General features: G+C 39.7%; 1 protein-coding gene across 1 annotated transcript in view; it reads left to right on the top strand.

The window, feature by feature from the left end:
- LOC126355316 (solute carrier family 22 member 7-like) overlaps window positions 1–27,035 on the top strand; it is a 167,632-nt gene that overhangs the window by 38,774 nt on the left and 101,823 nt on the right. The window contains exon 4 of the mRNA XM_050005609.1: window positions 24,695–24,852. Within this exon, the coding sequence (XP_049861566.1) occupies window positions 24,695–24,852 (158 nt within the window). The remainder of the gene's footprint in view (window positions 1–24,694; window positions 24,853–27,035) is intronic.

The raw sequence follows: 27,035 nt of genomic DNA, 5'->3' as shown, positions 1-27,035 counted from the left end.
GAATATCATTCAGTATTACCACATAGTCAGTTTATTTTGCATCACTTATTACACATTCAAATATTATCACAAATACTTCCTTTTCATTACAGTAGAAATATTTCATTCCTCAATCTATCATACAATGTTTACACGATGATCATCAAATAGAAAATGTAAGTTGCACACAAGCTCAGTATCATCAGACGTCAAGTGACAACTTGTCTGTGTGTGGAGTCAGAATTCTGTGGCGATATGTAGTTAATCACCAGCAAAATAAATACAATATTCAAAAGAGATATCTTATAAAGTAACTAATACCAAATTAACCTACTCTAAGATGCAACAGAAAAAAGGTTTTTCTTCAAAGTGTTCAGTAACTGCTGATATAAATGGCTTATTAACAGAAAATGAAGCAAATAACATCTCTTGAGATTCAGTATTGCTGAATGACAAGAGAAAAGAAATCACCATCTTACAATAATTAACTTAAGGGCTAGAATCAGCATTCCATCACTGCTGTAGCAGTACCTATATCTTAATTCGGCATCATAAGAGAAAATCGCAAGTAAAGTTTTTTAAGAAGAAAACACTAAAGTAAAGAAGTAATTTATTTTACTCACTTATTTACAAATTTACAACATTGATAAATGTATGATATCAACCTGCATGAGGTGTAAAAATACTATAAACTGAAAACAAAAAGTTGTCAACATATGTATATATCTACAAGTAATGAACCAATGTCTTGAGTGTGACCACGTTCTTCTGGTGTACATACTTCTTGATAACAGACCATTGCAAGATTTGAATTGTTAGAATGCAATTCACTCACTATGTACCTTACACTTTGATCTAAAAATACAGTTTAGTACATATAAATGAATACAGTTCTATGTTTTTTTTTTTTTTTACATTTGTAATAAGCTAACATTCAATTGTGGTCACGATACAGACTAGAAAAGTTCTATAAGTGCATCATAAGGCTCATATGGCAGTCTGTAAGCAAAAGTCCTCATAATGTCTCATATCTATATCTCACAGTATTCCATAAATTCATAATTTTTGTGCACACAAGTCTGAAATTGTCTCTCTTCAAGATACTTTATAAATAGCAGAACAGTCACTATTCAGAAACGTCCATAGTTAAGCTACTGCCCATCAGATACAACTTCCTCAATTCACAACTTTTACACATTACTTTATCCAAATAACACTTATCTATATCTTTAATATTCATGACCTACTTCACCAAATTTGTACCTACAGAATATGTCATCTCCTCACTTTCCTGAAAAATAAAATGAATTCTGTCTGGTAAATTTAAGCAAAAGATACACACCACAAGTTACAAGGAATTTTATCATATGTGCAAAGTATCTCCCAGGATAAATGTGATTACCATAGAACCTCAAAACAAAGTTTGCACCCCTATACCAAGATCTCTAAAGAAAAGTCCCGGTCTCATGAAATAAGAAAACAGTATTATATTTCAGTCAAATAGTTCACCAGTAAACTCAGGGTAATATCATCTGAATAAAAATTGTTTACAGATGAGTTACTATTCCACACTGACAAATCAAAAACTGTAGATGCAAAGAAAATTGTATCTTTCCACTGAACTATCCTATTGTCAGCCTATACTTAGCAAATTCAGAGAACTTTTCTTCAGATGACACAAATCATAAATCATCACTACTCATTAAAATTCCCCTTTAAGTAAATTGACAGTAAAAGATACATTAACAGATATACAGTCTAAAATGAAAAGGAAAGTTGACACACACCATGTAGTGGAGATACTAAGTGGGCGCTATGAGACAGTACGATATATTGCAGGGAAAGTTCCACCCAGCAAAACTGGTGTTGTTGGGAAAGATCCATATGGCACAGGCTGTGAAGCAGTCAATGAAATGAAGGGTAAAATGTTTGGCACCGTGCTCATCAACTGTGTCGACCACTTGTTTTGCGGTCTCAGTTTCTCAGTAGCCATTCATGTGGAATGAATGAACCAACCACTTGTTGGTTGTTACAACCACATACAGTGCAGCATAGTGGTTGCAGCTTAGCTTGTAGATGACATGACTGGTTTCAGAGGTGGCCCTGCCTTTGATGTGACAGGTGATGACATCAACGGGTGGTGGGAAGATCTATGTAACAGATCTCGCATCTTGGTCTATTAGAGGGGTATGAGCCATGAAGTAAAGTATTTGGAGCGGTGCTTCCCTAGCAAGTATATATGTAGGTTCAATGGAAAGCGGAATACCACTTTTGGAGGGGTGGGAAGGAGGGGGTTGGACATTTCTTATTTCAGGGCACAACAAGAGGACGTTGATGCCCTGGTGGGTGGTGTAAATAATTTGCTCCAGTTCTGTGTGGTACTGAATTGCGAGGGGAATGCTCCTCAGGGGCCATAAAGTGAGGCTCTCGGTGGTAGTGGGCACGAGAAATTTATTTGTTTGAAAGATTGGGTGAATAATTAGGGTCTGTGAAGTCTTCAGTGAGACCTCATGGTATTTCTAAAGGGTCTGCTCTACACTGCAAATGCCACGACTATGGGGGGCCTAAGCTGTATGGAAGGTAGTAGTTGGTATGGAATGGGTGGAAGCTGTCGAAATGGAGGTATTAATGTTAGTTAATAAGTAATATAGAAGGAGGTACTGATGTAGCCATCACTGAGGTGTAGGTGAAATTCTAGTTAGGTGGATTGCTTGGTTGAATAGGACTAAGTGAAGGAAATGGGGGAGAAGTTTTTGAGGTCTAGTGTCCTCACCCTTGATTCAGATAGCAAAGGTGTCAGCAATGAATCTGAACCAGGTATGAGACTTAGGATTTTGGGTGTTTATTAAGAATTCATCTAAATTTTCCATGACAAATTTGGTATAGGATGGTGCCTCTACAGGTAAACTAACCTTACATCTGCAGAAAGAACTGCATTGCACCATCTAAAAGCTATTCCCAATCTTACAATCCTACCCGGGAACAAAGGCTCCATCACAGTGGTTTTGAACCACATGAATAATTTTGCAGAAGGACTCTACCAGCTGTGAGATACATCCGCTTACAAACCTTGCCACAGTGTCCCCATCCCAGAAATCCACCAGGATCTCCTCACTCTTCATATCCTTGGGCCCATTACAGATCCTCTGCTTGGAGTCCAACTCTCTTCTTATTGCTAACACTCCCTACACTCCTACTTTCTACATTTTTCCTTCAGTCGATAAACCCAATCCATTAGGACTCCCTATTGTGGCTGGTAACTGTGTCCCTGCTGGGAGAATCTGTTTCCTGGAACCTACACACCCAGACCAAAAATAACAACCATTTCCTCCACCGACACTCCTCAGTTCTATCGCTTTATCACATGGTTCTCGGTTTGTCACTATCGATGCCACATCCCTTAAAACTAATATCCCTTGAAAGTAATATCCCTAATTTCCATAGCTTTCCCACAATTAAAAACAATATTTCCCACACCCAACGGATTCCAAACCAACAACCAACAACCTCCTTCCTAGAAGCCATGACAAACGGTATCCTCACCAAAAAATTACTTCTCCATTGAAGGCATTACCTACAAACAAATCCAAGGTATGGGTATGGGCACCTGCAAGACACCATTGTATGCTATCCTGTTCATGGACCATCTAGAGAATCCTTCCGAAACCCCAGAACCCTAAAACCCATACCTGGTTCCGATTCACTGATGACAGCACAGCACTCTGAATCGATGATGAGACCACTACAGAACCTCAAAACTTCTTTCCCATTTGCTTCACTTGGCCCTATTCAACCCAACAAGCTACCTACCTAGATGCTGAACTACACCTCAACGATGGTTACATCAGTACCTCCATCAATGTCACCTATTAACTACCAGCAATACCCCCATTTCGACAGCATCCACCCATTCCATTCAAAGAACGCCCTTCCATACATCCTAGGCACCCATGGTCACTGCATCTGCAGTGATGGTCAGTCTACCTCGAAATATACTGAGGTCTCACTGAAGGCTTCACAGACTGTACACAACGAAATCCCTCATGCCTTATCTTTTCAGTCTCCCACCACCTACCAAAAACCTACTGTCCTGCCACAGAAGAATATTCCCCTCATAACTCAGTACCACACAGAACTGGAGCAACTGAATTACTGTTACTCACCAGGGTTTTGACTACCTCTCGTTGTGCTCTGAATTCAGAAATGTCCTGCCCGCTCATCTTCCAACCTCTTCCACAGTGGTATCCCACTGTCTACTGAACCTACATAATATATTAATCCGTCACTAGGCAACCCCTGCTCCCAACTATCCTGGTACACGGGTGTTTTTTGGGTATTTTACTTATCACGGTACTAATTGAAAATAAATATCTATTCAACACTGCAATATTAGTTACTTGTTAAATATTGTAGGCTAGCATGAGACTTTGATATGATCAAATACAACGAAAACATACGTACGGACCTCGGCTATTAAGAAGTAAGTACCGAACAATATTTTAAAGACAACACAACACTCACTGCCTTCCAATAAAGAGAACGAGTGAGCGCCGCTATTTTAAAAAGGAAATGTGCGTGCTTCTATGCAACCTGTAATAATTAATTTGGTTTTCAGGGGGCTACTGGTCATTATGTTCCAAACTCCATAAGGTAACAGAGATATTGTTATGCTCATTGAATGGAATATTGTTCATTATTTATTATTCGTTATTTGCAAGGCAAAACTGGAGAGAATCTAACTTGCTGTTAAGCGGCCAAACTTCAAACATTCTGAACTCATTCGGTATTCTATATATTAATAAATGAAATCTATTTTTACTCTGTTAACTCTGAAACTATTGGAAGATCAGAACAGAGAAGTCTTCAATATTTACATTTAATTATAAAATATCGACAGCGTAATGTCCGACCAAATGCTGCTAGGAGAGATGAGCTCCTTCTAACACGAAGTTCTCAATATAAATTTGTACATATAATTAATGATTACTATCATGAGAGGTGCCGACGAAATCAGTAATACATACTTTCGCATAAGAATTATAATTATATTTTGCTAAAATACAGCCAAAATACATTAAATACCAAACAGGCTATACAATGGTGTCCTTCATCTACACAAAAAAATAGGAGAGAGGGTTCAATAAAACAATAGTCCCTGGTCATGTTCTACATCTACATCTACATCTGCATCCATACTCCGCAAGCCACCTGACGGTGTGTGGCGGAGGGTACCCTGAGTACCTCTATCGGTTCTCCCTTCTATTCCAGTCTCGTATTGTACGTGGAAAGAAGGATTGTCGGGTTGCTTCTGTGTGGGCTCTAATCTCTCTGATTTTATCCTCATGGTCTCTTCGCGAGATACACGTAGGAGGGAGCAATATACTGTTTGACTCTTCGGTGAAGATACGTTTTCGAAACTTTAACAAAAGCCCGTACCGAGCTACTGAGCGACTCTCCTGCAGAGTCTTCCACTGGAGTCTATCTATCATCTCCGTAACGCTTTCGCAATTACTAAATGATCCTGTAACGAAGCGCGCTGCTCTCCGTTGGATCTTCTCTATCTCTTCTATCAACCCTACCTGGTGCGGATCCCACACTGCTGAGCAGTATTCAAGCATTGGGCGAACAAGCGTACTGTAATCTACTTCCTTTGTTGTTCATTTTCATTATACAGAGATTATAGAGAAAAAGTTCTTTGTTAATCACATCGGTGTTTGTGAGGTATGGTGGTAATAGTTACACTTTTTAATATTTATTATATGTCACGAACACAAATAATTTATAGATCACCCATCACACAAGCAAATACCATTTTCTTTTTTAAAATGTCAATTTATGTGACATTTGGTCACACAACCATTTATCTCATGGCTCATACCCTTGCAGTAGACCTTGATACAAGACCTGTCCCATGAATCCTTCCCGACAACCTACTCCAGTCCCATTGCAGACTTCACTTGTGTCATCAAAGGTATTGCTGCCTGTGAAACCAGTCATGTGACCTACAGGCTAAGGTGCAACCACTGTGCTGCATTCTATGTTGGTATGATAACCAACAGGCTGTTGGTCCTGAATTTCGCAGGCATGGCCACCAGGAAACATGTGGACCACCTGTTGATGAGCACACCCCCAAACACTACGTACATCATTTCAATGACTGCTTCACAGCCTGTGCCATATGGATCCTTCTCACCAACACCAGTTTTTCTGAATTGCGAAAGTGGGAACTTTCCCTGTTATATACCCTACTTTCTCGTAGCACTCCTGGCTTCACCCTTTATTAGTTATTGTCTTCACCAATCCAGCCCCTTCCCTGTTCCCACTCCAGCATTGCTAGCCCTCATTCCTCTATGGTACCCACTCTTTTCACACCTTCTCCTCTACTGCCCCCTCCCCACCTCTCTCCAGCCCCCTTTCTAACCCCCTGACGGCACATAGCTGCCCAACCCTCTCCCCACGTCGTCTGGTGACACTCCCTAGCATCACTGCACTGTCTGCCACCCTTACGAATATATCATTCCCATTCCTCGCCCCAGCCTCCTCACTTCCCCCACTCAGTCGCTACTTCCATCATGAACTGGTGCTGATGCTGTCAGTTTGGCTTCAGTTGTCTCAGACATGTCATATTCACAATTCTTTATTAAGTTTTTACTTACTGTGATTTAAATAACTGAGAAAGTGAAACTTCTAAATTTAGTTCTGAAACTGCTGAGTGCAATTTAATCAAGTGAACCTGCCTAAACTACTGATTGAAACTGCGTGTCTTTATCATTTAATATCTGACCTACAGAATTTCAGCAAAGGCGTTGGATACAGACGTCCGGTAGCTTTGCGTAGCAGTGTGAAAGAAACAAATTTTGAAGTACGTTTAGCAGCGACTAGAATGTACGAAAATCCATTCAATGTTTTGACAAGAGGCCCCAGAATATCAACAGCAGCAGATTCCTTTAATCCACTAGGAATGACAAGAAACAATGGAGCAACGGTGTGAGATAGTAGATAGTTTAGCTTTTTGACGAACTTACAAATAGACAAGACTCTCCTAATCTTCTTTTCCATGTTGTTAAAATTACAAGTCACCCGAAGAATGTGGTAGCATATTCATGGATCAAAAATGTGAGTAGCTTAATTGGGTATACCATATGAGCTTATTAACTTCATCCTCAGGAATAGAAAGTACCCATAGTTTGTCACAACACTGCAACGTTGAAGAGTATGTTGTTTCTAACCAGATAATAATGATGAATTTGCGTGAGTATTTTTTCATGCCATTTGCTTTTGATATCTTTCCAAATCGGATCCTAGTTTTGTACATAAGCGTTGTCCTTTAAAGATGTAGGAACGAAGTTTTCAAAGGCTGCGTTTTGAATGTATAAAATACTGAAAATTTTCTCAAAGTTTGCTTATGTGATGCTTTTCTCAAGGCCAGCCCTTGCTCGTGACAGTGTTTCCGCAACAATGTTTTCCTTGCCGGGAATATAGACTGATAGCTTTCCACTTCAGTGACGGAATAATTTTTTTCAGATTTTGTTAGCGTGCCGCTAGCAAAGCGATGGTTTTCGGAACAGTAATGCAATTTTCTATGGTATCTTAAAATAAATGGGCTCCAAGCGAACTTTAGAGGAATCTGTGCTAAGGTAGAAATCTTGTGACAGATCGGGTGAGTTAAGATTGGCGCGTGAAGTAGCGCTTCTTTTAAAGATTCAAATTCCATCTGTGCCTGTTCGTCCCAGTTCCAAATAGTGTTTTTGCCAGTGAAACAACAAAATTTTGTTTATACAAGAATTTGCACATTCAGGAAACGACGGTAGAAATTTTCGAGACCTAGAAAATGGCGAACTTGCTTTTTTGCGGGTGGAAGTGGAACGGATCTGATTGCTTCCAACTTTTCAGGATGTGGCTGAATGCCTTCAGAAGAAATAATGTTCCCAAAGGCTTCACCTCTGTCCTACGTAATTTAGATTTTTCAAAGTAAACTGTATTTCCAGATTCTGCAAAAAAAAAAAAAAAAAAAAAAAAAAAAAAAAAAAAAAAACACTGTTGAGGATACGCTTATCTTGTTCCCAAGAGGATTCTGCTATTAAAATATCGTCCACGTATGAGGTGATGTGTCGTTTACGGAATTTAGCCGAAATAGTGTTCAAATCAAAAGAAAGTTTCCGATATTGATAACAAACGCCGAAACAAAGAGAAGCTATAGTTTTTCTACATTCTAGATGAAGTTCAATTTGATAAAGTTGGATCTGCCATCAATAGAAGACAACACTTTTACGCCATTGAAATTTGGAATAAATTCTTCCAACGTTTGCGGTCTGTCGGTTTCAGCAATGATTAAGGTATTTAATTATCTCGAATGTAAGACAAGAGTGATCGATCCGTTTTTCTTCTCAACAACGTGTAATATATTATTCTATTAACTTACTAATAGTTCAATAATGCCTTCGTCAAGCAATGATTGTATTTCTGTTGTAACGTGGTCCCTCTAATGTGACGGAATTACGTATGGTCTGACGCAAAATTTAATATGCCCAAGAACACGAAATTGGTACTGAAATCGTATAATTGTTCCTCGTTTGTAAGTGAGAACTGTGGAATGTGCTTGTAAAATGTCCAAAAGATCTTTCCTATCAGTATCATTGCAGTTCCCATTTGTTTGAATGATTTCTGAATTAAAACTTTATTATTTAATACGTGATCAATATCATCTTCTTCAGTACTTGCAAAGTGATTATTAGTGTCAAATTCCGTCGAAAGTTCCAAATTATGATCTAACAAAAGGTAAAGTCGATTGATTTCCTCGTCGTAGTTTGAAAGCCAATCTTAATATTTTAAAGCTATTGACTTACCTTCTAATTCTAAACTTCTTTCGTGAAAGTTTAAAATTGCCTTATACTCACTAAGAAAGTCTTCACCATATATATAATCCTTCCTCAATAATGGAACAATGACAATATTCATAGTAAATCTGTGTCTTTGACAAAATAATTCTATGTTAGTTTGTTGGCGAATATCTACACTTTTTCCAAAAATTGCATCTTGTAATTTAATCTAACGTAATGGAAGTGTGGGATAGTTCTTCGATTTGTTGCGTTTACTAAAAGCTCTTTCACTAATTATTGAGATAGGACTGCCAGAGTCAAGTACTGCCGCAAATTTTATGTCATTTGCTGTGATGTGAATTACAGGATACACAATATGGCCATATTTCGTGACGTGTTCCTGGAGTAAGATGTCCCTAATGTCTGCCATTTTCACGTAATTGCTAACTACGTCAGCTTAATAAGTACGCTTTGTGGCTACCTGTAGTTTGAGTCATTGTCTATTACCTCTTTGCTAGCGAGCGTCGTTATTGGGATTAGGAGGTCTAACCTATATAATTTCCACTTGACAACAGGGACCTGCCCTACTTGAATCACGCCAGTTCTGATTAAATCCAGGTCTTTTGTCATGATAATAACGTCTGTCACCGTGTTGGTAATTTCTGTAATTTCTTTCTTGTTTGATGTGTGATGGAGAATTTCTCCTGAAATCGTAATTACAAGGTGGACCATTGCATTTGAAGTTACTTTGTCTCCCTTGATAGTAATTGGTGTAGTTCCTATATTCTTTCTAACGTCGTTGTTGTCTTCAGTCCTGAGACTGGTTTGATGCAGCTCTCCATTCTACTCTATCCTGTGCAAGCTTCTTCATTTCCCAGTACCTACTGCAACCTACATCCTTCTGAATCTGCTTAGTGTATTCATCTCCTGGTCTCCCTCTACTATTTCTACTCTCCACGCTGCCCTCCAATACTAAATTGGTGATCCCTTGATGCACCAACAGATCCCTTCTTCTAGTCAATTTGTGCCACAAACCTCTCTTCTCCCCAATCCTATTCGATACCTCCTCATTAGTTACGTGATCTATCCACCTTATCTTCAGCATTCTTCTGTAGCACCATATTTCGAAAGCTTCTATTCTCTTCTTGTCCAAACTAGTTATCGTCCATGTTTCACATCCATACATGGCTACACTCCATACAAATACTTTCAGAAACGACTTCCCGATACATAAATCTATATTCGATGTTAACAAATTTCTCTTCTTCAGAAACGCTTTCCTTGCCCTTGCCAGTCTACGTTTTATATCCTCTCTACTTCGACCATCATCAGTTATTTTACTTCCTAAATAGCAAAACTCCTTAACTACTTTAAGTGTCTCATTTCCTAATCTAATTCCCTCAGCATCACCCGATTTAATTTCACTACATTCCATTATCCTCGGTTTGCTTTTGTTGATGTCCATCTTATATCCTCCTTTCAAGACACTGTCCATTCCGTTCAATTGCTCTTCCAAGTCTTTTGCCGTCTCTGACAGAATTACAATGTCATCGGCGAACCTCAAAGTTCTTACTTCTTCTCCATGAATTTTAATACCTACTCCGAATTTTCTTTTGTTTCCTTTACTGCTTGCTCAATACACAGATTGAATAACATCTGGGAGAGACTACTACCCTGTGTCACTCATTTCCCAACCATTGCTTCCCTTTCATGCCCCTCGACTCTTATGACTGTCATCTGGTTTCTGTACAAATTGTAAATAGACTTTCGCTCCCTGTATTTTACCCCTGCCACCTTCAGAATATGAAAGACAGTATTCCAGTCAACATTGTCAAAAGCTTTCTCTAAGTCTACAAATGCTAGAAATGTAGGTTTGCCCTTTCTTAATCTTTGTTCTAAGATAAGTCGTAAGGTCAGTATTGCCGCACGTGTTCCAACATTTCTACGGAATCTAAACTGATCCTCCCCAAGGTCCGCATCTACCAGTTTTTCCATTCTCTACCGTTATCTATGTCATATTCATTACCACAGAAAGGTGACCTTTCCCTGTAACTATAATAATTCTGCCAACGGTTGTCATACGGGTGGTGTCCGTTTTGGTCACGATTTTCGTTACAATAATAGCCATTTTGTGCCTGGTTATTATTTCTATCGTCACGGAATTGTGATGGATATGACCTCTAATTGTTGTTTTTTTCCTTTTTTTCCTCCTTAATCCTCGAAAGATATGAGATAAAGTGTGTTTTCCATCTGCAAAACTGAGGAACCTGTTAGGTTCGGTTAAGGATGGTTTCGGCCTGAGGAAACGTGGTGTGTACAAGATTACTTTTCAGTGTGGGGCGGCATATATAGGTCAGACATGTCGCACAGTACAAGAACGTTGCGATGAGCATCAGCGCAATACACGCCTATGCCATCCGGAGAAGTCGGCAATTGCAGAACACTGTCTGAACACAGAACATCACATGAATTATGAAAAGACGGAAGTTTTATCCCCAGCATCCTCTTTCTTGCACTGCAACATTAAGGAGGCAATACATATTATTATGTACAGGGATGCAGGATTTCAGTTGAGTACAGCCTGAAGCCCTGCATTGGCTGCTGTTAAATCACGACGAAAAAGCAAAGAGCTTTCGATAATAGACCCGTCATAGCTTTGGCTGCATGTTAGTTAACACAGCGTCAGCGCACGCGCAGAACGACCGCTCTGCGTCTCCCTGCAGAGGGCGTTTGAGTCTGGCGCCATCTATCTGCAAATTTTTTCGCATACGTGGTTTCCACGCCTGCGCAATCTTCACGCGCTTGCTCTATATACAGCGGCGTCGACATACGGATCTTGTCGGTCGTACCTAGCCACCAGTGAGATTCAACCACCTGATGGTTCAAAAGGCTCTGAGACCTATGGGACTTAACTTCTGAGGTCATCAGTCGCCTAGAACTTACAACTACTTAAACCTAACTAACCTAAGGACATCACACACATCCATGCCCGAGACAGGATTCGAGCCTGCGACCATAGCGGTCGCTCGGTTCCAGACTGTAGCGCCTAGAACGGCATGGTCACTCCGGCCGGCACTTGATATTGGGTATCCTGAGACCAATACATAGAAAGGAAGAATGACAGAATTCTCCTTCACTGTGATAGTCGCGAATAACCAACCCATATCACTCTTACAGCTGGTTCATTCTCTAAATAGGCAAACATTAATTTTAATCTATATCCTAATGACCAATTAGGAGGAAATCAATGAGCAACCTGATAAAACCTAGCTTGTGGATGAATGTCATTACTGGAATTCTTGAATGTTTTAAATTTAAGCATAGCGACGTATAGCTTATAGCCAAAATCATCACGACGGCGATATGCTAATCGGTCAATGTTACGTCATGTCGTCTGTTCCATCTCAAGGTTCGGTGCACTTTACAAACTACTTTCAAAATCTCCGTAATACCCAGTGTTATTACTTTGTGACTGTTTAGTATTTCTAAACTCCATTTCCAGTGCCGTAGACAGAGTATCCTCTGAAATATGTACCTCTTGTACTTCCCGCGTGCCTCTTTTGTGTTGCGTACTGATTTTTTTCTGACTTTGTTTGAATTTCCAAGTTCCTTCGTACTTCTCTGTATACCGGTCTTGTATCATTCAGTTCATCTTCTACCTTCGTAGATAAATTTATTAAGTAATCCGAAAGTTCTGCTATTTTTTGCGATAATGAGCTAATTTCCTTCTTGTGTTTTTCTGAACGAAATTTTAGAGTGCCCATTTGAGTCGAAATCGTGTCTACGGTGTCCTTTAAGTTTTCCTGATTTTTTGCAGGTTGTCTAACTGTATCGGCAGATGAAATTGGCTCAGTTTTGTCCTGCAAGGTGTTGTGATTTTCGTGAACAATGATCTGCAGTTCTATTATGGCTGCTTCATGATTCCGTTATGTGTTTTCGTGCCACGATAAAATAGGCTGAAAATGTTCACAAATTTGTGTTTCTAGATATTCAGAAGTCTTTCTATGTTTCCATTAGGTTTTGAGCAGCTCAGCAGTTAAATCTTCACGTGTTCGTTCAAGCGTTGTGTCCAACTTTTGAAGATTTATTTCCATTGTGTCTAACTTTTGAAGCTGTTTCTGTGTTCGTTCCTGATTTTGTTCCATTGCGTCCAACGTTTGAAGATGTTCTTCCGTTGCATCTAACGTTTTTGTTCCATTTGTGGCATTAATTGCAATTACATTGTTTTAGTGGCTGAAACATGTTTCTCCGTCCTTTATGGCAGTGCATTTACGGTGGCAAAATTCATATTTTGAAAAGCATCGAATGTGCCTTGACCAAATTGAGAACAGGGTGACGACGCTAAAACTGAATAGACGGTATTTGCAAGATTTGGTTCTGTCATTTCACATTCGTGAGGCGATCTGTTACTGACCAATCGATCGAAAGTACTTCTCTGTTCACTGACGGCTTTAATATATACACCGTGATTTACTGGGTGGTCTTTGTCCCTATGCTCTATTTCCAAATTACTTTCTTCAACATTTGTCGCTTCGTTACTAGGTGGTGCTAACAATCTACAATCGTCTTCACTGTCGTTATTCAATTTGCTTTACAACCTAGTTTTGCGTTTTTCACACACCATTATTATCAGAGTATTTCATATGATAACACACAAAAAACAATTTGAAAAGCAAATATGAGAAGACACACTAAAGTAGCACTGAAAATAACACATATCCAATTAATTGCAAAAGTGACAGCGAGATAAATGCTGCAAATCCACATGCATTCGACAACTGATTTGCTCGTTACAATACAGTACAAAAATAAGAGACCACAACTACAAACGAAATTCTCCATACAGAATCAGAAGATACTAATGAGATATCCTAGGAGGGTCGCCAGGTGAAACTTCTTTATTAAGTTCTTACTTACTTGGAATAAAATAACTTGGCAGGTGAAACTTCTAAATTTAATCCTGAAACTTCTGAGTGAAATTGAATCAAGTGAACCTACTTAAACTGAATGTACTGTCACTTTGCTTGTCTCTATCATTTCATATTTGACCTACAGAATTATTCCTGACAAATACAACTCATACGCAATCTGACTGCTCAAAAAATTAAAGCAAAAGAATGGCCCTGCATCAGAAGAAATCCTAACAATAACCTACACATTTCATAAGACACCTCACAAAAAAAACTCTAACCTCCATCACTGCTAACTATTAACTTCCAACTTGCATCACTGCCGACTATACAGTCCCAACTCCATGTTCGACCAGCCACAGACAGTGTCTTACAGAGGGCACACACTACTGTCAGAGTTATTAGTACAGTCTATCGCATTGCCAATATCCAGACATAGAAAATGTTACTTACAATAAGTGTGTTCGTTGCATTTGTGTGCAGTCTTTTTCTTGTGCCTTTCAGCGACTCAGCATCTCCACTAGATGGTGAGCGGCTGCTTTCCTTTCCACAATATTTTTACACTCCATGGTGGATTTTCCATTGTTAGATATACAGATTAGTTGCAGAGCAAGAAATAGTATTGAATGCTAAAGTAAGAACTCCAATTGCAACAGCTGTGGCCCGCATTCTCGCCACTGCTTATGTATACGTAGGTACAGTACACACCCTGTGGTATTTAATCTTCGATATGTGATGAAGATCTCATGATTATTGTGTGCATTTGGTTTCAAGTTCCACAGTATATGCATGCGCGATTCGCCCTATGCGAAAAGGACCATCATTTGCCAAGAAAATCTTGCTACTTGAGGACACTCCTTTGTGAGATAAGCAATGTGATCTAAGCAACACTTTCTCACTCTGTTTTATTTATTTTATTTTTACCGTTAGATATCACTTAATTTTTTGTCTGAAGAAATCCAAAACCATTGAAATGGTACAGCATCGCCCGACACTGAAAATATGTACAACATTCTTCGTTATTCTTGTCAGAACCTCATATAGTTTTTGTAATAATAACTCAATTTCACTTAATACACCAAAGCCGGATATCAGTGTAGGGAAGAATGACAATTTATTTGTTTAATTGATTACATGTGCACTCCAACAAAATAAATCCTTACACCCAATTTGGTGAGATCTTTGAAATGAACGAATGTATTTTCGTCTGCTAACTGCAGATAGTGAAGGTGCAATACATAATCATCTTTGAGACGGTCCTTTGGTGGAACCAAAGAGATGAAATTACCTGAGCTTTGAGCACCTGAAATGTGGCTGACCAATATGGTAGCAAGGTGCTCCCCTACTTCGGCAGAGGTGTGAGATGACCAAAAGAACGGCCATGTTTCAGCACTCTGGTGGTGGATCTTGTGTTGGTAAGACATGTCTTAGGTGTGCTTCGTAAAGACAGGAGAGAATGGTATGCATGTGGAATACTTAAGAGTAGTTTCGAATATTAATTTCTCTATTTCAGGAATATTTGTGGGGATAATTAAATGTCAGGCAGGTAATATTAAGGGGATCGTTGTAATCTTTGGAAGTGACCAACGGTCACAATGAAACCACGTGTAGCAATAAGTTGAAATACTTCCGAGTGCTTAAGTTAAGCTGAATTACTGGCGTGTCTACTATAAGTTGGAAATATTTAAGAAATGGCGTGTGCAGGACTTGAATTTAGAGACGAGTCCTTCCACGTGGTGAGTACTGTGTTAGTCGTAATCTGTGTATGAGACAAAGGATAAAGAGAAGTACTCGTCCATGGTATCAGTTTAGGACTCGCGTGTGTGACGAATATATTCTTTATATTACTTTGCGTGTTACGTTTCCGTGTGACGCTTGATTCAAATTATAATACTCTGAGAGTGAAGCAAGGTGAGTCAGCCGTCTTCCACGTGGCTTGCATTGCACAGGAAGACGTGCATATAACCTCCAGAGTTCATAGTAGGAAAGAAAAGCTACGAAATGGGGCAGTGTCGTGTTAAACTGGGATGAATACTAATTTAAGTGGGAAAGCTGAAAGTGATGTGATTATAACGTTGTGACTATTCCTTGTGTTGTATTCCATGTTGCCAGTATGGTGTACTTCATGTGATTTGAGTATGTGTGGTTTGCGTGGGAGAGTAGCAAGATAGCTTCAGAGGTAGTGGGTTATGCATGTTCCTTTTGTACTGCTCGGTCTGGAGGAAATTTTCGTGATGATGGGTGTGAGAGTCGATGTGTGAGATATAGCAAAAGATCCACCATCCTATCCAGAAAGTGCACTGTAGTGTTAGATAATTACGAGACCATAAGATAGAGAATCACCAATGTAAAGCCATGCCCACTGGGCGGAGTAACTCATGTGTAATTGTAGAAAATGTAATGGTGTTTTGGTTATAGAATTTATCGGAATAAAAATGATAGTGAAAAGGAAAAGATCGGTGGCCTTTTCCTTTGAATAGTATGTTGTCATGATATCCAGAATTTATAATGTGTGCGCCATTCAAATTCAGTACCATGGCCAGGTGTTGATCAAAGCCGTTGGGTAAGAAACAAAATGTGGTATTGCCAGTGCGTAGTGAACAGTCAGAGTTGTGTATATTACTAATAGTCAGATATGCATTTCCGTTGCGTAATATTCAAACAGGAGAATAATTTGTAACCTACTTGTGAGTACTAGAGCTCATGTTACTCCATAAATAAGAAAGAATCCACTCGCTTGGCAGACCACTCATCTTGCCGACCTGACTGATTGATGCCATAGTATAAAGCAAGGCCTGTGGGTGCCTCTTACCATGTTCTGAAATAGTGTCTTCTTTCTCCATTAGGCAGTGCCAAAAACGGTAGAACAACACACACACAAAAGTCATACTAAAGAATGTAAATCCACCCGCTGATGGAGGTTTAAACCATTGAATCGCGTCGTGGAAATAAATAAAACAGTGACTGGTAACAGAAAACTTGTTGTTTCATTTAATATCAAAAACAGCCACGGTAAGGTCTAACCTAAAATATTCGCAATTAAAGTATTTGTTTTGTTTTGGCATTTCTGCTTTATGACTTTACAGAATTCTATCTTTCACCTGTTCATGAGCAAAATCACAAAACGAATAAGAAATAAAGTTTGCAAAGGCTACTTTTGACATATGTAGCAAACCAAAATTATCTTCCTTGTTACTATGAACTGAACCAACAGTTTCACGTGAAAGTGGATCGACAAAAGTGTTTTCAATACCTGGAATTTAAATCACAGTGAAACTAAATTACTGAAGCTACGATCCTAATATCTTAAACTATCATGATTTACTTAAACTGTCATAAGAGACTGAAATGCCCGAGGGTTGGTATATGTGTTACGTAATTACCTTTTAGAAGTTAAAGAATTTCATAAATTGCACAGACTGTGGCTTCTGCTTCCAGCTCAGTGACAGAATAGCTATGTTCAGCTTTGGTTAATACTCAGCTGGGAAATGCTATACTTTTCTGTGTAAGAATTCCATTGTCCACAACTTCTTGAAAGAAGTGTACACTGAGATCATATTTTGAGCTATCAGTTGAAAGGTAAAACTCAAGAGATAAATCAGGGTGTGATAATATAGGTGCATTAAGTAGTGCAGTTTTAAGATCATTATATTAAGTGTGTGCGGAGCCATTCCAGTCTCAAACTGTATTCTTACCTGTGAGTTTACATAGGTGTAGACAAGCTCTGAAAGCCGAGGAAACATCGATAAAAATTTAAAAGACATAAGAATCGTGTAGGTGGTTGGTTGTTTGTAAGTACAGGCATTTCTTCAATTGCTTTGAGATAGAATGAGGATTTTGGAGATGCAGTGTGGCCAAGGAACTTAACTTGCGTTCTATCAAATTCAAACTTCTAAATTAACTGTAATGCCATGAGGAAGAAATGTCTGTAATATTTTACTCAGTACTTGATTGTGTCCTGTTCACAAAATTTCAGTGACCAAAATGTCATCAACAAAGATAGTGATACTGTCTTTTAAATGCTTTGGTATGAGGCTCGGATAAATGCAGCTGATGAAACATTAAGATAAAATGGTAATTTTGAATTTAGTAGCATTTTGAAAAACAAATTCGATTTTCCAAATTTAGTTGCACACCTAGAGAAGACGATTCCTTTACACCATGATGTTTATGTAATAATTCGTCTTGTGTTTGTGTTCGATCAGTTTCTGGTTGTAATATAGAGTTGATCTGTCTGAAATCAAGAACAAGTGTAATAGAATTATGCTTTTTTTTAACAACATTTAACAGACAGTTATATGAACTTACAGCATGCTCAGTTATTAGCTGAGCTAGCATTGATTGTATCTACTGTTTAACTTATTCTCCATATGTCAATGGAATAACGTAAGGTGGTACAAAAATTAATTAATTTCCTTATCTTTCAATTTATAAAGAAAATTTAATATAGTTCTGGTCATGTCAGCAAAGCTTCTGTATGTGATTCTAAAATTTCGAATAATTCATGTGTCTGCATCAGAATCGACTTTATCTCTGATTACTTTATTTTTAATTAACCGTTCTGTACTAACATATTGTGCGGTGTCATAATGAAATTATTTCATATCGTTCTTGCAACCATCAGTCAAACTCAGTGAGTGTTGTGCCTCGAGCGGAATGAGAGAACGCAAACAGCTCACGTCTTCATCTTCCTTCGTCAACCAATCTTGATATTTAAGCGTCACTGTTACGTGATTTATTTGTAACACTATTTCAAATCGCAAAAATTTAACACCTGTTAATTTTCATGTAGGAACTCTACACCGTAAATGGATCCTGTTGACAAAAGAGGAACTATCACAAAATTCTCAGAAAACTTATGTCGCTGATTACGTGCATTTATGCTCTTTCGTTGAATGACTCCCTTCTATTTACTTCTTAATAGGGGCAAAGTTGGACAAATAAATGACTGGGGTCATTTACTAAATGCTGTCCCACTAATCACATTAACCCATCTAAAAGAATCAAGTACAGTGGAAATTGAAACCATTCTTGCGGAAATTTTTACAATTGAATGTACAGGTGTTGTTTTCTTGTAACAATGTGTCTCTAAAGTCAAGAAAATATACGAAGTTAATATGGTTTGTGTGTGGACAGCCGGAAACTAGAAATGGTTCGTTTTGATAGGAGCTGTTGCGTGGGTTAGGCACAATGATTTGTATAGTTGCCCCACGCTCAGCATTTGAATTTCAACGATAACGCAACTCATGATTGATTTGTTTCACAATTATTTCGTCTTATATCCAGGGAGGTCGGTGAATGATTTCTACAACTTGAGCTCCATGCTCGAAATCGAAATTTGTGCAGTCACGCAAATTTCGATTGATTCTTTCATTACAATGGCGTCCAACATTATTCTCATGCCGTAACGTCTATGTCCACGGTATCCGCGATGCCTACTACTGTACTGAAAATTTGGACGGTCACAGGAATCATATGTCGAGCGGCTGCAATCTGCAGTGTACAGGGCTGATGTCGCATATCATGTCTGTCTTCGTCGCGTCTCTCATCATTCGGGTCACGCGAAATCCGTCTACGTTTTCGATTACGGCGCTGACGGCAATATTGCCAGTATTGACTATTATTGTTTCCGTGTATGCGATATTTATTGTCAAATTCAAGGTCCTACAAAAGAGACTGAAAAGGTTGTAAGTCATCTTTACAACGGCCTGCCGAAACAATGAGGCATAATCTGATAGGTAATTTAGTCAAACAAATGCAGATTAACTCCGACGGTATGTATGCATTAGTTAAATATCTATTAGTGCGCATTATGTTTTCAAAGTACTGCACAGGTGTTGAAAAATTCGATTCTTCATAATTTTTCATCATATTAATGGTATGTTTCATGCGATCTACAGTAGTTTCAGACCAGTAAGCGGACAACAATCAGCGTACGTGTGACATTCACGTGCTATCGATTTCACTTTGTCGCAGGTTGTACTTCGAGATGACTGCCACTAAATTCAAATTTGTTGCCAAATAGTCATCTAGATGACAAAGATCAGTGAAATTGTTGTAACCACTCCCTTAGGTGAATTTCGTTGCTGGCAATGAGAAAAATTTAATAATTCCGTGAATGTGTAAGTGTTTGTAATTAAATTCGTCGCTTTTCTGAACGGATTAGTCTGTCTTATGATTGGTTTGCTGCGGACCGGTACTGCTTTCTCTCCTTTGCCAACCCCTGCATCTCACAAAAGTGCTTGCACCCTACGTCTTCAATTACTCGTTGGATGTATTCCGTGGTTATTTTGCTGCCTATGTAGAAGAACTCCATAACTTCATCGACTTTGTGACAAATGATCCTGATGCTAAGTTTCTCGCTGCTTTCATTTCCGCTACTTATAATTACTATCGTCTTCCTTTGATTGTCTCTCCATCCATATTCTGTAATCAGTAGCTTCTTCATTCCATTCAGCAGTAAAGTAGCTCTTCTTCACTTCCACTCAGTACAGCAATGTTCTCAGATAATCTTAACACTGATATCCTTTCACCTTGAACTTTAATTACAGTCCGGCACTATTGTTTTTATTTCTATCATTACTTCTTGATGTACAGATTTAATAGTAGGAGCGAAAGACTACATCCCAGTGTTACACCCTTTTTAATCCTGGCTCTTCGTTCTTCGTCGTCCACTCTTAGTGTTCCACATTGCCACTAGTACATTTTGTATATTACCCATCTACCCCTACAGCTTACCAATGTTTTTATCTGAATTTTCAAAATCCTACTACATTTCTAATTGTAGAACGCTTCTTCAATGACGGTAATTCTCATTAACTCGCCTTGCTTTTTCTTTCGTCTTGCTTCCATTATCAGTCGCAACGTCAATATTGTCTCACTGATACCTTTATCTTTCGTAAGGCCTACGTGATCGTTATCTACTTCTTCCTCAATTTCCTTCTCCATTCTTCTGTGTACGTTTCTTGTCAGCAACCTCGACGGAGTGGTTCTAGGACCACAGGGGCAGTTCCAATTGATGGGAGACCCCTCTCCCAAACTCTCCATGTCAGAAGTAGGTCGAACACGTCTTGGATGTGACTAAACGTGGAATCAGAGCTACAGCCCCCTTCCCAGAATTTAAGGCAATTCTGCGACTTTTGCGTACAGATGTGGTGCCACTTCCCTCCAGCGTCCTACCAAGACCTCACTGCTTCCATGCCACGACGCTGCCGCTGTTATGCCTGCCAATGGTGGACATACCGGATATTAGATAATTTCTCGTAATGTTCTGGCTGGTCATTGTACTTCTTTCTCCGCCATGCATGCAAACTTGTAACAACATTACGGATTCACAAAATATATTCAGTGAATGTAATAATAGTTATTTTAAAATCGTTTACTATTCAGATAGTCTTACATACACTTTTCTCTATTTCTGAACAACATAGGTTCATCATTGTTGTAAACATCATACTCAAGACTCACACATAATGTAATTACGGTTTAACAATACCGCTATTAAATAAAGCGGACATTGTGGTTCTACGTTAAATACAAAAATCAACACGAGCTTTCGGCTACTTTTATAATGCACACATGCCGAGCCTTGATCTGTCTTTTGCAGCACCTCTGCTCATAATATTTTCTTAGCAGATTCGATTCTCAACGCCGTTACCAAGTGAACAATGGGAATAATTACGGCATTCATCGTTCTATTAATCAAAGTTAATCTTGAGAGATGTGTTACAGCTGGAATTACCAGTTAACTGTTACGGCATGATTGACAGCAGGTTATAGAGGGTGTTACTAGAAGGTACGGCCTAACTTGATCTCTCTTTTGCAGCACCTCTGCTCATAATATTTTCTTAGCAGATTCGATTCTCAACGCGGTTACCAAGTGAACAATGGGAATAATTACGACATTCATCGTTCTATTAATCAAAGTTAATCTTGAGAGATGTGTTACAGTTGGAATTACCAGTTAACTGTTACGGCATGATTGACTGCTGGTTATAGAGGGTGTTACTGGAAGGTACGGCCAAATTTTCAGGAAACATTCCTCACACACAAAGAAACAAAATGTTATGTGGACATGTGTTTGGAAACGCTTACTTTCCATGTTAGAGCTCATTTTATTACGTCTCTTCAAATCACATTAATCATGGAATGTAAGCCCACAGCAACAGAACTTACCAGCGTGACTTCAGACACTTTCTTACAGGAAATCTTGAAAATGTCCTCCGTTAGCGATGATACATGCATCCACCCTCCGTCGCATGAAATCCCTGATGCGCTGATGCAGTCCTGGAGAATGGCGTATTGTATCACAGCCGTCCACAATACGAGCACGAAGAGTCTCTACATTTGGTACCGGAGTTGCGTAGACGAGACCTCTCAAATGCTCCCACAAATGAAAGTCAAGAGGGTTGAGGTCAGTAGAGCGTGGAGGACATGAAATTGGTCCGCCTCTATCAATCCATCGGGCACCGAATCTGTTGTTGAGAAGCATACGAACACTTCGACAGAAATGTGCAGGACCTCAGTCGTGCATCAACCACATCTTGTGTTATACTTGTAAAGGCACATGTTCTAGCAGCACAGGTAGAGTATTCCATATGAAATCATGATAACGTGCTCCATTGAGCGTAGGTGGAAAAACATGGGGCCCAATCAAGAAATCACCAGCAATGCCTGCCCAAACGTTCACAGAAAATCTGTGTTGATGATGTGATTGCACAATTGCGTGCGGATTCTCGTCAGCCCACACATGTTGATTGTGAAAATTTACAATTTTGATCACTTTGGAATGAAGCCCCATCCGTAAAGAGAACATGTGCACTGAAATGAGGATTGACACATTGTTGGATGAACCATTCGCAGAAGTGTACCCGTGGAGGCCAATCAGCTTCTGATAGTGCCTGCACACACTGTACATGGTACTGAAACAACTGGTTCTCCCGTAGCACTCTCCATACAGTGACGTGGTCAACGTTACCTCGTACAGCAGCAGCTTCTCTCACGCTGACATTTGGGTTATTGTCAACTGCACGAAGAATTGCCTCGTCCATTGCAGGTGTCCTTGTCGTTCTAGGTCTTCCCTAGTCGCGAGTCATAGGCTGGAATGCTCCGTGCTCCCTAAAACGCCGATCAATTGCTTCGAACGTATTCCTGTCGGGACACCTTCGTTCTGGAAATCTGTCTCGATACAAACGTACCGCGCCACGGCTATTGCCCTGTGCTAATCCATTCACCAAGTGGGTATCGGCCAACTCCGCATTTGTAAACATTGCACTGACTGCAAAACTACGTTCGCGATGAACACTAACCTGTTGATGCTATGGACTGATGTGCTTGGTGCTAGTACTCTAGAGCAATGAGTCGCATGTCAACACACGCTCCGATGTCAACATTACCTTCCTTCAACTGGGCCAACTGGCGGTGAAACGAGGAAGTACAGTACATACTGACGAAACTAAAATGAGCTCTAACATGGAAATTAAGTGTTTCCGGACACATGTCCATATAGCATCTTTTCTTTATTTATGTGTGAGGAATGTTTTCTGAAAGTTTGGCAGTACCTTTTTGTAACATCCTGTAATCAAATGCTAAGCTCAAACAAGGACTTCTTCTTTTATGTAATTCGTTATTTTTCTTTCAACAACGCAGCTGTATGTCGTTTCCGTTGACGAATCTAGTGAGGTAATACTATCAGGCCATCCTTGGCACTCCGTATAGCATTGTTAGCGCCATGCAGCACCTGCTGCGATGTAGGGATGTCTACTGGGGAACTCTATCCTACGCACGTCACCTGCGGAGTACCTCAAACAAATAATGTAACATAAAACAAACATTTAGGCATTTAAAAGGTATCACTTATCAATATCTTCCTGTACTGTTTCATTATTCTAAATGTGATAAGAGAATTAGTTGTACATGGACTTGCTCGCATAAAGATGAGGAGCATACAGAGAATTTCGTACCTATAACGCTCATAAGACAATTTCCGATTTCAATTGAGCCAAATTCTGTAACTTCACAGCTACTGCTCTCTTTAATCTTGATTCTGCTACGATGTTTCTTACGCATCAATTCATATTAATTCACTTCCTTTCAGCCCCGTCGACGGGACGAGGTTCTCCTCACTCGGCATCGGTCACAGCCCTATGACGCATGGCTTCTTGCTCCGGCGAGAGGACCCTCCCATGTGTGGTGCTTGTGGCTTCCTGGTTTTGGATTGCGTTTTATTTTCTGACCCGTGGGCCGCGGCTGACATGCCAGGGGATCTGCAATCTCTGTTAGGCAACACTCGGACGAATGTAGTTAAAGTTTTAAAATTCTGTGCCTTGTAAAATGTTTTTACAAAGATTTTATGGAGAGGGTCTTAATTTGCTCACTGTGTGACAAGCTCGCCAATATTTTATGTAAGTGGCCAGCCAATGACAATTTCCTGTAGATTTCTTGCTGCTACGTTTTCCCTTTCCTTACGTTTTACTTTCTTATGTAGCATTTTCCTTCTTTTCCTGCTTTCTTTGCGTGTGTGCTTCAGTTTCATTAGGTCTGCCCAATTTCGTTTCTCTTAATGTGTGTGAGGGCGCTGAAGACCTCCACGTAGAGCGCCCATAAGCCCCAAAACACACACCAACATCAGAGCAGGTTCAGGAGATACTTATTTATCGTGACGCATTAGCCATCAGGCACTTATGTGCTCTCGTCAAGGGGATGCTGACACGAAGCGTTAGCGTGTCGAAGATACTTGCAAACTGAGGCAAATTACTGAGATTACTAGGTATCTGAAACCTCATAGTATGGCCCTACCTCCGTAGCTGGAATCCTTAATCGACAATGGAGCTGCTCCATGTGCAATACATCCTGATAGAAGAGCAGGTTAGTATATTAGTTTTCCTGAATCTCTTGAAGGACTAGTAATCTCAGTATGAGCGCCTTAGTAAGTATGAAATTCACCTTCCTGACACCAACGTAACTCACTTTCTTTTACGATTGTAGGTACGGACGGCAGCTCGTGCAGTTCCTGTGCCTGGCTGCCCACGCTATCAGCAGACTGCTGCTGGTCCTCACACCAGACATCCTGGTGCTGTTCATCCTGGCACAGTCCCTCGTATCAGCAGCGGCCGGACCTATGCATGAATCTGCCTTATCTGTCGGTAAGTGCATCGACACACGCAGCTGCTGTCATAACATTAACGTTTTAGCACTATGGTTTACATACTAACTGTTCTCAGAACTTCAAGAGGTAGAAATGACGCAAAAATATCAACGTTATGGCAACCGCAAATTTATGAATGATATATGAGGACAAGTCTTGTCAATAAATGCAGTTATATGTTATCCAATCAGCACATTCAAAGGCAAGAAAATGGAGATATAGTAGCTCCTATAAGTCTCGAAATCGAACTGCCCATGTTGTGATCCTGACGTTAACTTGCGTGGAGTCTCTCAATCAGTTCAATGCTTTAAGTGTTTCCTAGGAGACTTGATTGGCCTTCCAAACGGAGTTGAATATCAGGATAGGAAACAGGCGTGCCAAGACCATGGGTCAGCTGACATAAGACGTTCCTGTTACACAAACGTGATATTGGCGATCACAATGCCGTAGCTACTCAATTCACGGCGGTAAAATGGCAATACTTTTTCTGAAAAATTAATAAATCATTTACGTACCAGAAGTAATAAATGTTGTATAACTGCCAACACTTTTGACACATGTCAGCTTCCGTGTTTATGACTCCGCAGGATAACTTATTTAGGAATATTCGAAAATGTCGAAAATGCTCAGTCATTCCTATTTAGAATAAAATTTACATTGTACCAACACTAAGAACTTGCTGCTTTCTTGATGAGACTCTCATCTAAATGTAGGGAAATAGGCAATAGACTCCAACAAAACGTAATAAAGCACTCCTGCGAAATGCGCAGTTGACGACAAGTTGTCACCAGAAGGTAACCCGACAGTACGAAAGGAGGAGGGGCGTATTTTATTGTCAGTAGGAAAGCAGTAACGGGATCGATCAGGACATCTCAGTGACTTTGAACATGGCCTGATCTTTGGATATCTCCTATTCACATCTACATCTACATCTACGTGATAACTCTGTTATTCGCAATACAGTGCCTGGCAGAGGCTTCAATGAACCACCTTCAAGCTGCATCTCTACCGTTCCAATCTCGAACGGCACGCGGGATAAACGAGCACTTAAATTTTTTTGTGCCATCACTGATATTTGTTACTTTATCGTGATGATCATTTCTTCCTATGTAGGTGGGTGCCGATAGAGTGATTTCTCAGTCGGAGGAGAAAACTGGTGATTGAAATTTCATGAGAAGATGCCGTCGCAACGTAAAACGCCTTTGTTTAAATGATTACCACTCCAATTCACGTATCGTGTCTGTGACACTACCTCCCCTATTTCGCTATAATACAAAAGGAGCTGCCCTTCTTTGTACTTTTTCGATGTCATCCGTCAGTCCCAAATGATTCGGATCCCACACCGCACAGCAATACTCGAGAATAGGGTGAACAAGCGTGGTGTAAGCAGTCTCTTTAGTAGACCTGTTGCACCTTTTAAGAGTTCTGCCAATGAATCGCAGTCTCTGGTTTGCTCTACCCACAATATTATCTATGTTATCGTTCCAATTTAGGTTACTTGTAATTGTAATCCCTAAGTATTTAGTTGAATTTATAGCCTTCGGATTTGTGTGGCTTACCGTCTAATCGGCATTTAGCTGGTTTATTTTAGTACTCATGTGAATAACGTCATACTTTTCCTTATTCAGGGTCAATTGCCACTTTTCACACCACACAGATATCGTTTCTAAATCATTTTGCAAGTCTTTTTAATCATCTGATGACTTTACAAGACGGTAAATGCATCATCTGCAAACAATTTTAGACTGCTACTCAGACTGCCTTCTATGTCGTTAATATAGATGAGGAACAACAGAGGGCCTAAACACTTCCTTGGGGAATGCCGGATATTTTTTCTGTTTAACTCGATGACTTTCCGTCTATTACTACTAATTGTGGCCTTTATGACAGGAAATCACGAACCTAGTCGCGCAACTGAGACGATACTCCGTAGGCACGTAGTTTGGTTAGAAGACGTTTGTGAAGAACTGTGTCGAGAGCCTTCTGGAAATATAAAAATATGGAAACGTATCAGGGATATTACTAGTACTTTTAAAATAGCCACATCGACTGCTTGTGCATGCGTTCCACTGTGCTGCCAGAAGCCCAGTTAACGCAGTGAGTAGTGGGTACAGAGGTGAAGCACGTCCTCATAAGCCAAAACATTTCTTTAGTCAGTGCCAAGCTGAGCTTAATGTACTG

The sequence above is a fragment of the Schistocerca gregaria genome, chromosome 3 (assembly GCF_023897955.1).
Source record: "Schistocerca gregaria isolate iqSchGreg1 chromosome 3, iqSchGreg1.2, whole genome shotgun sequence".
Classification (NCBI taxonomy): domain Eukaryota; kingdom Metazoa; phylum Arthropoda; class Insecta; order Orthoptera; family Acrididae; genus Schistocerca; species Schistocerca gregaria.
The sequence above is the reverse complement of the archived record's forward strand: the minus strand, read 5'-3'. Positions and strand labels throughout refer to the sequence as shown.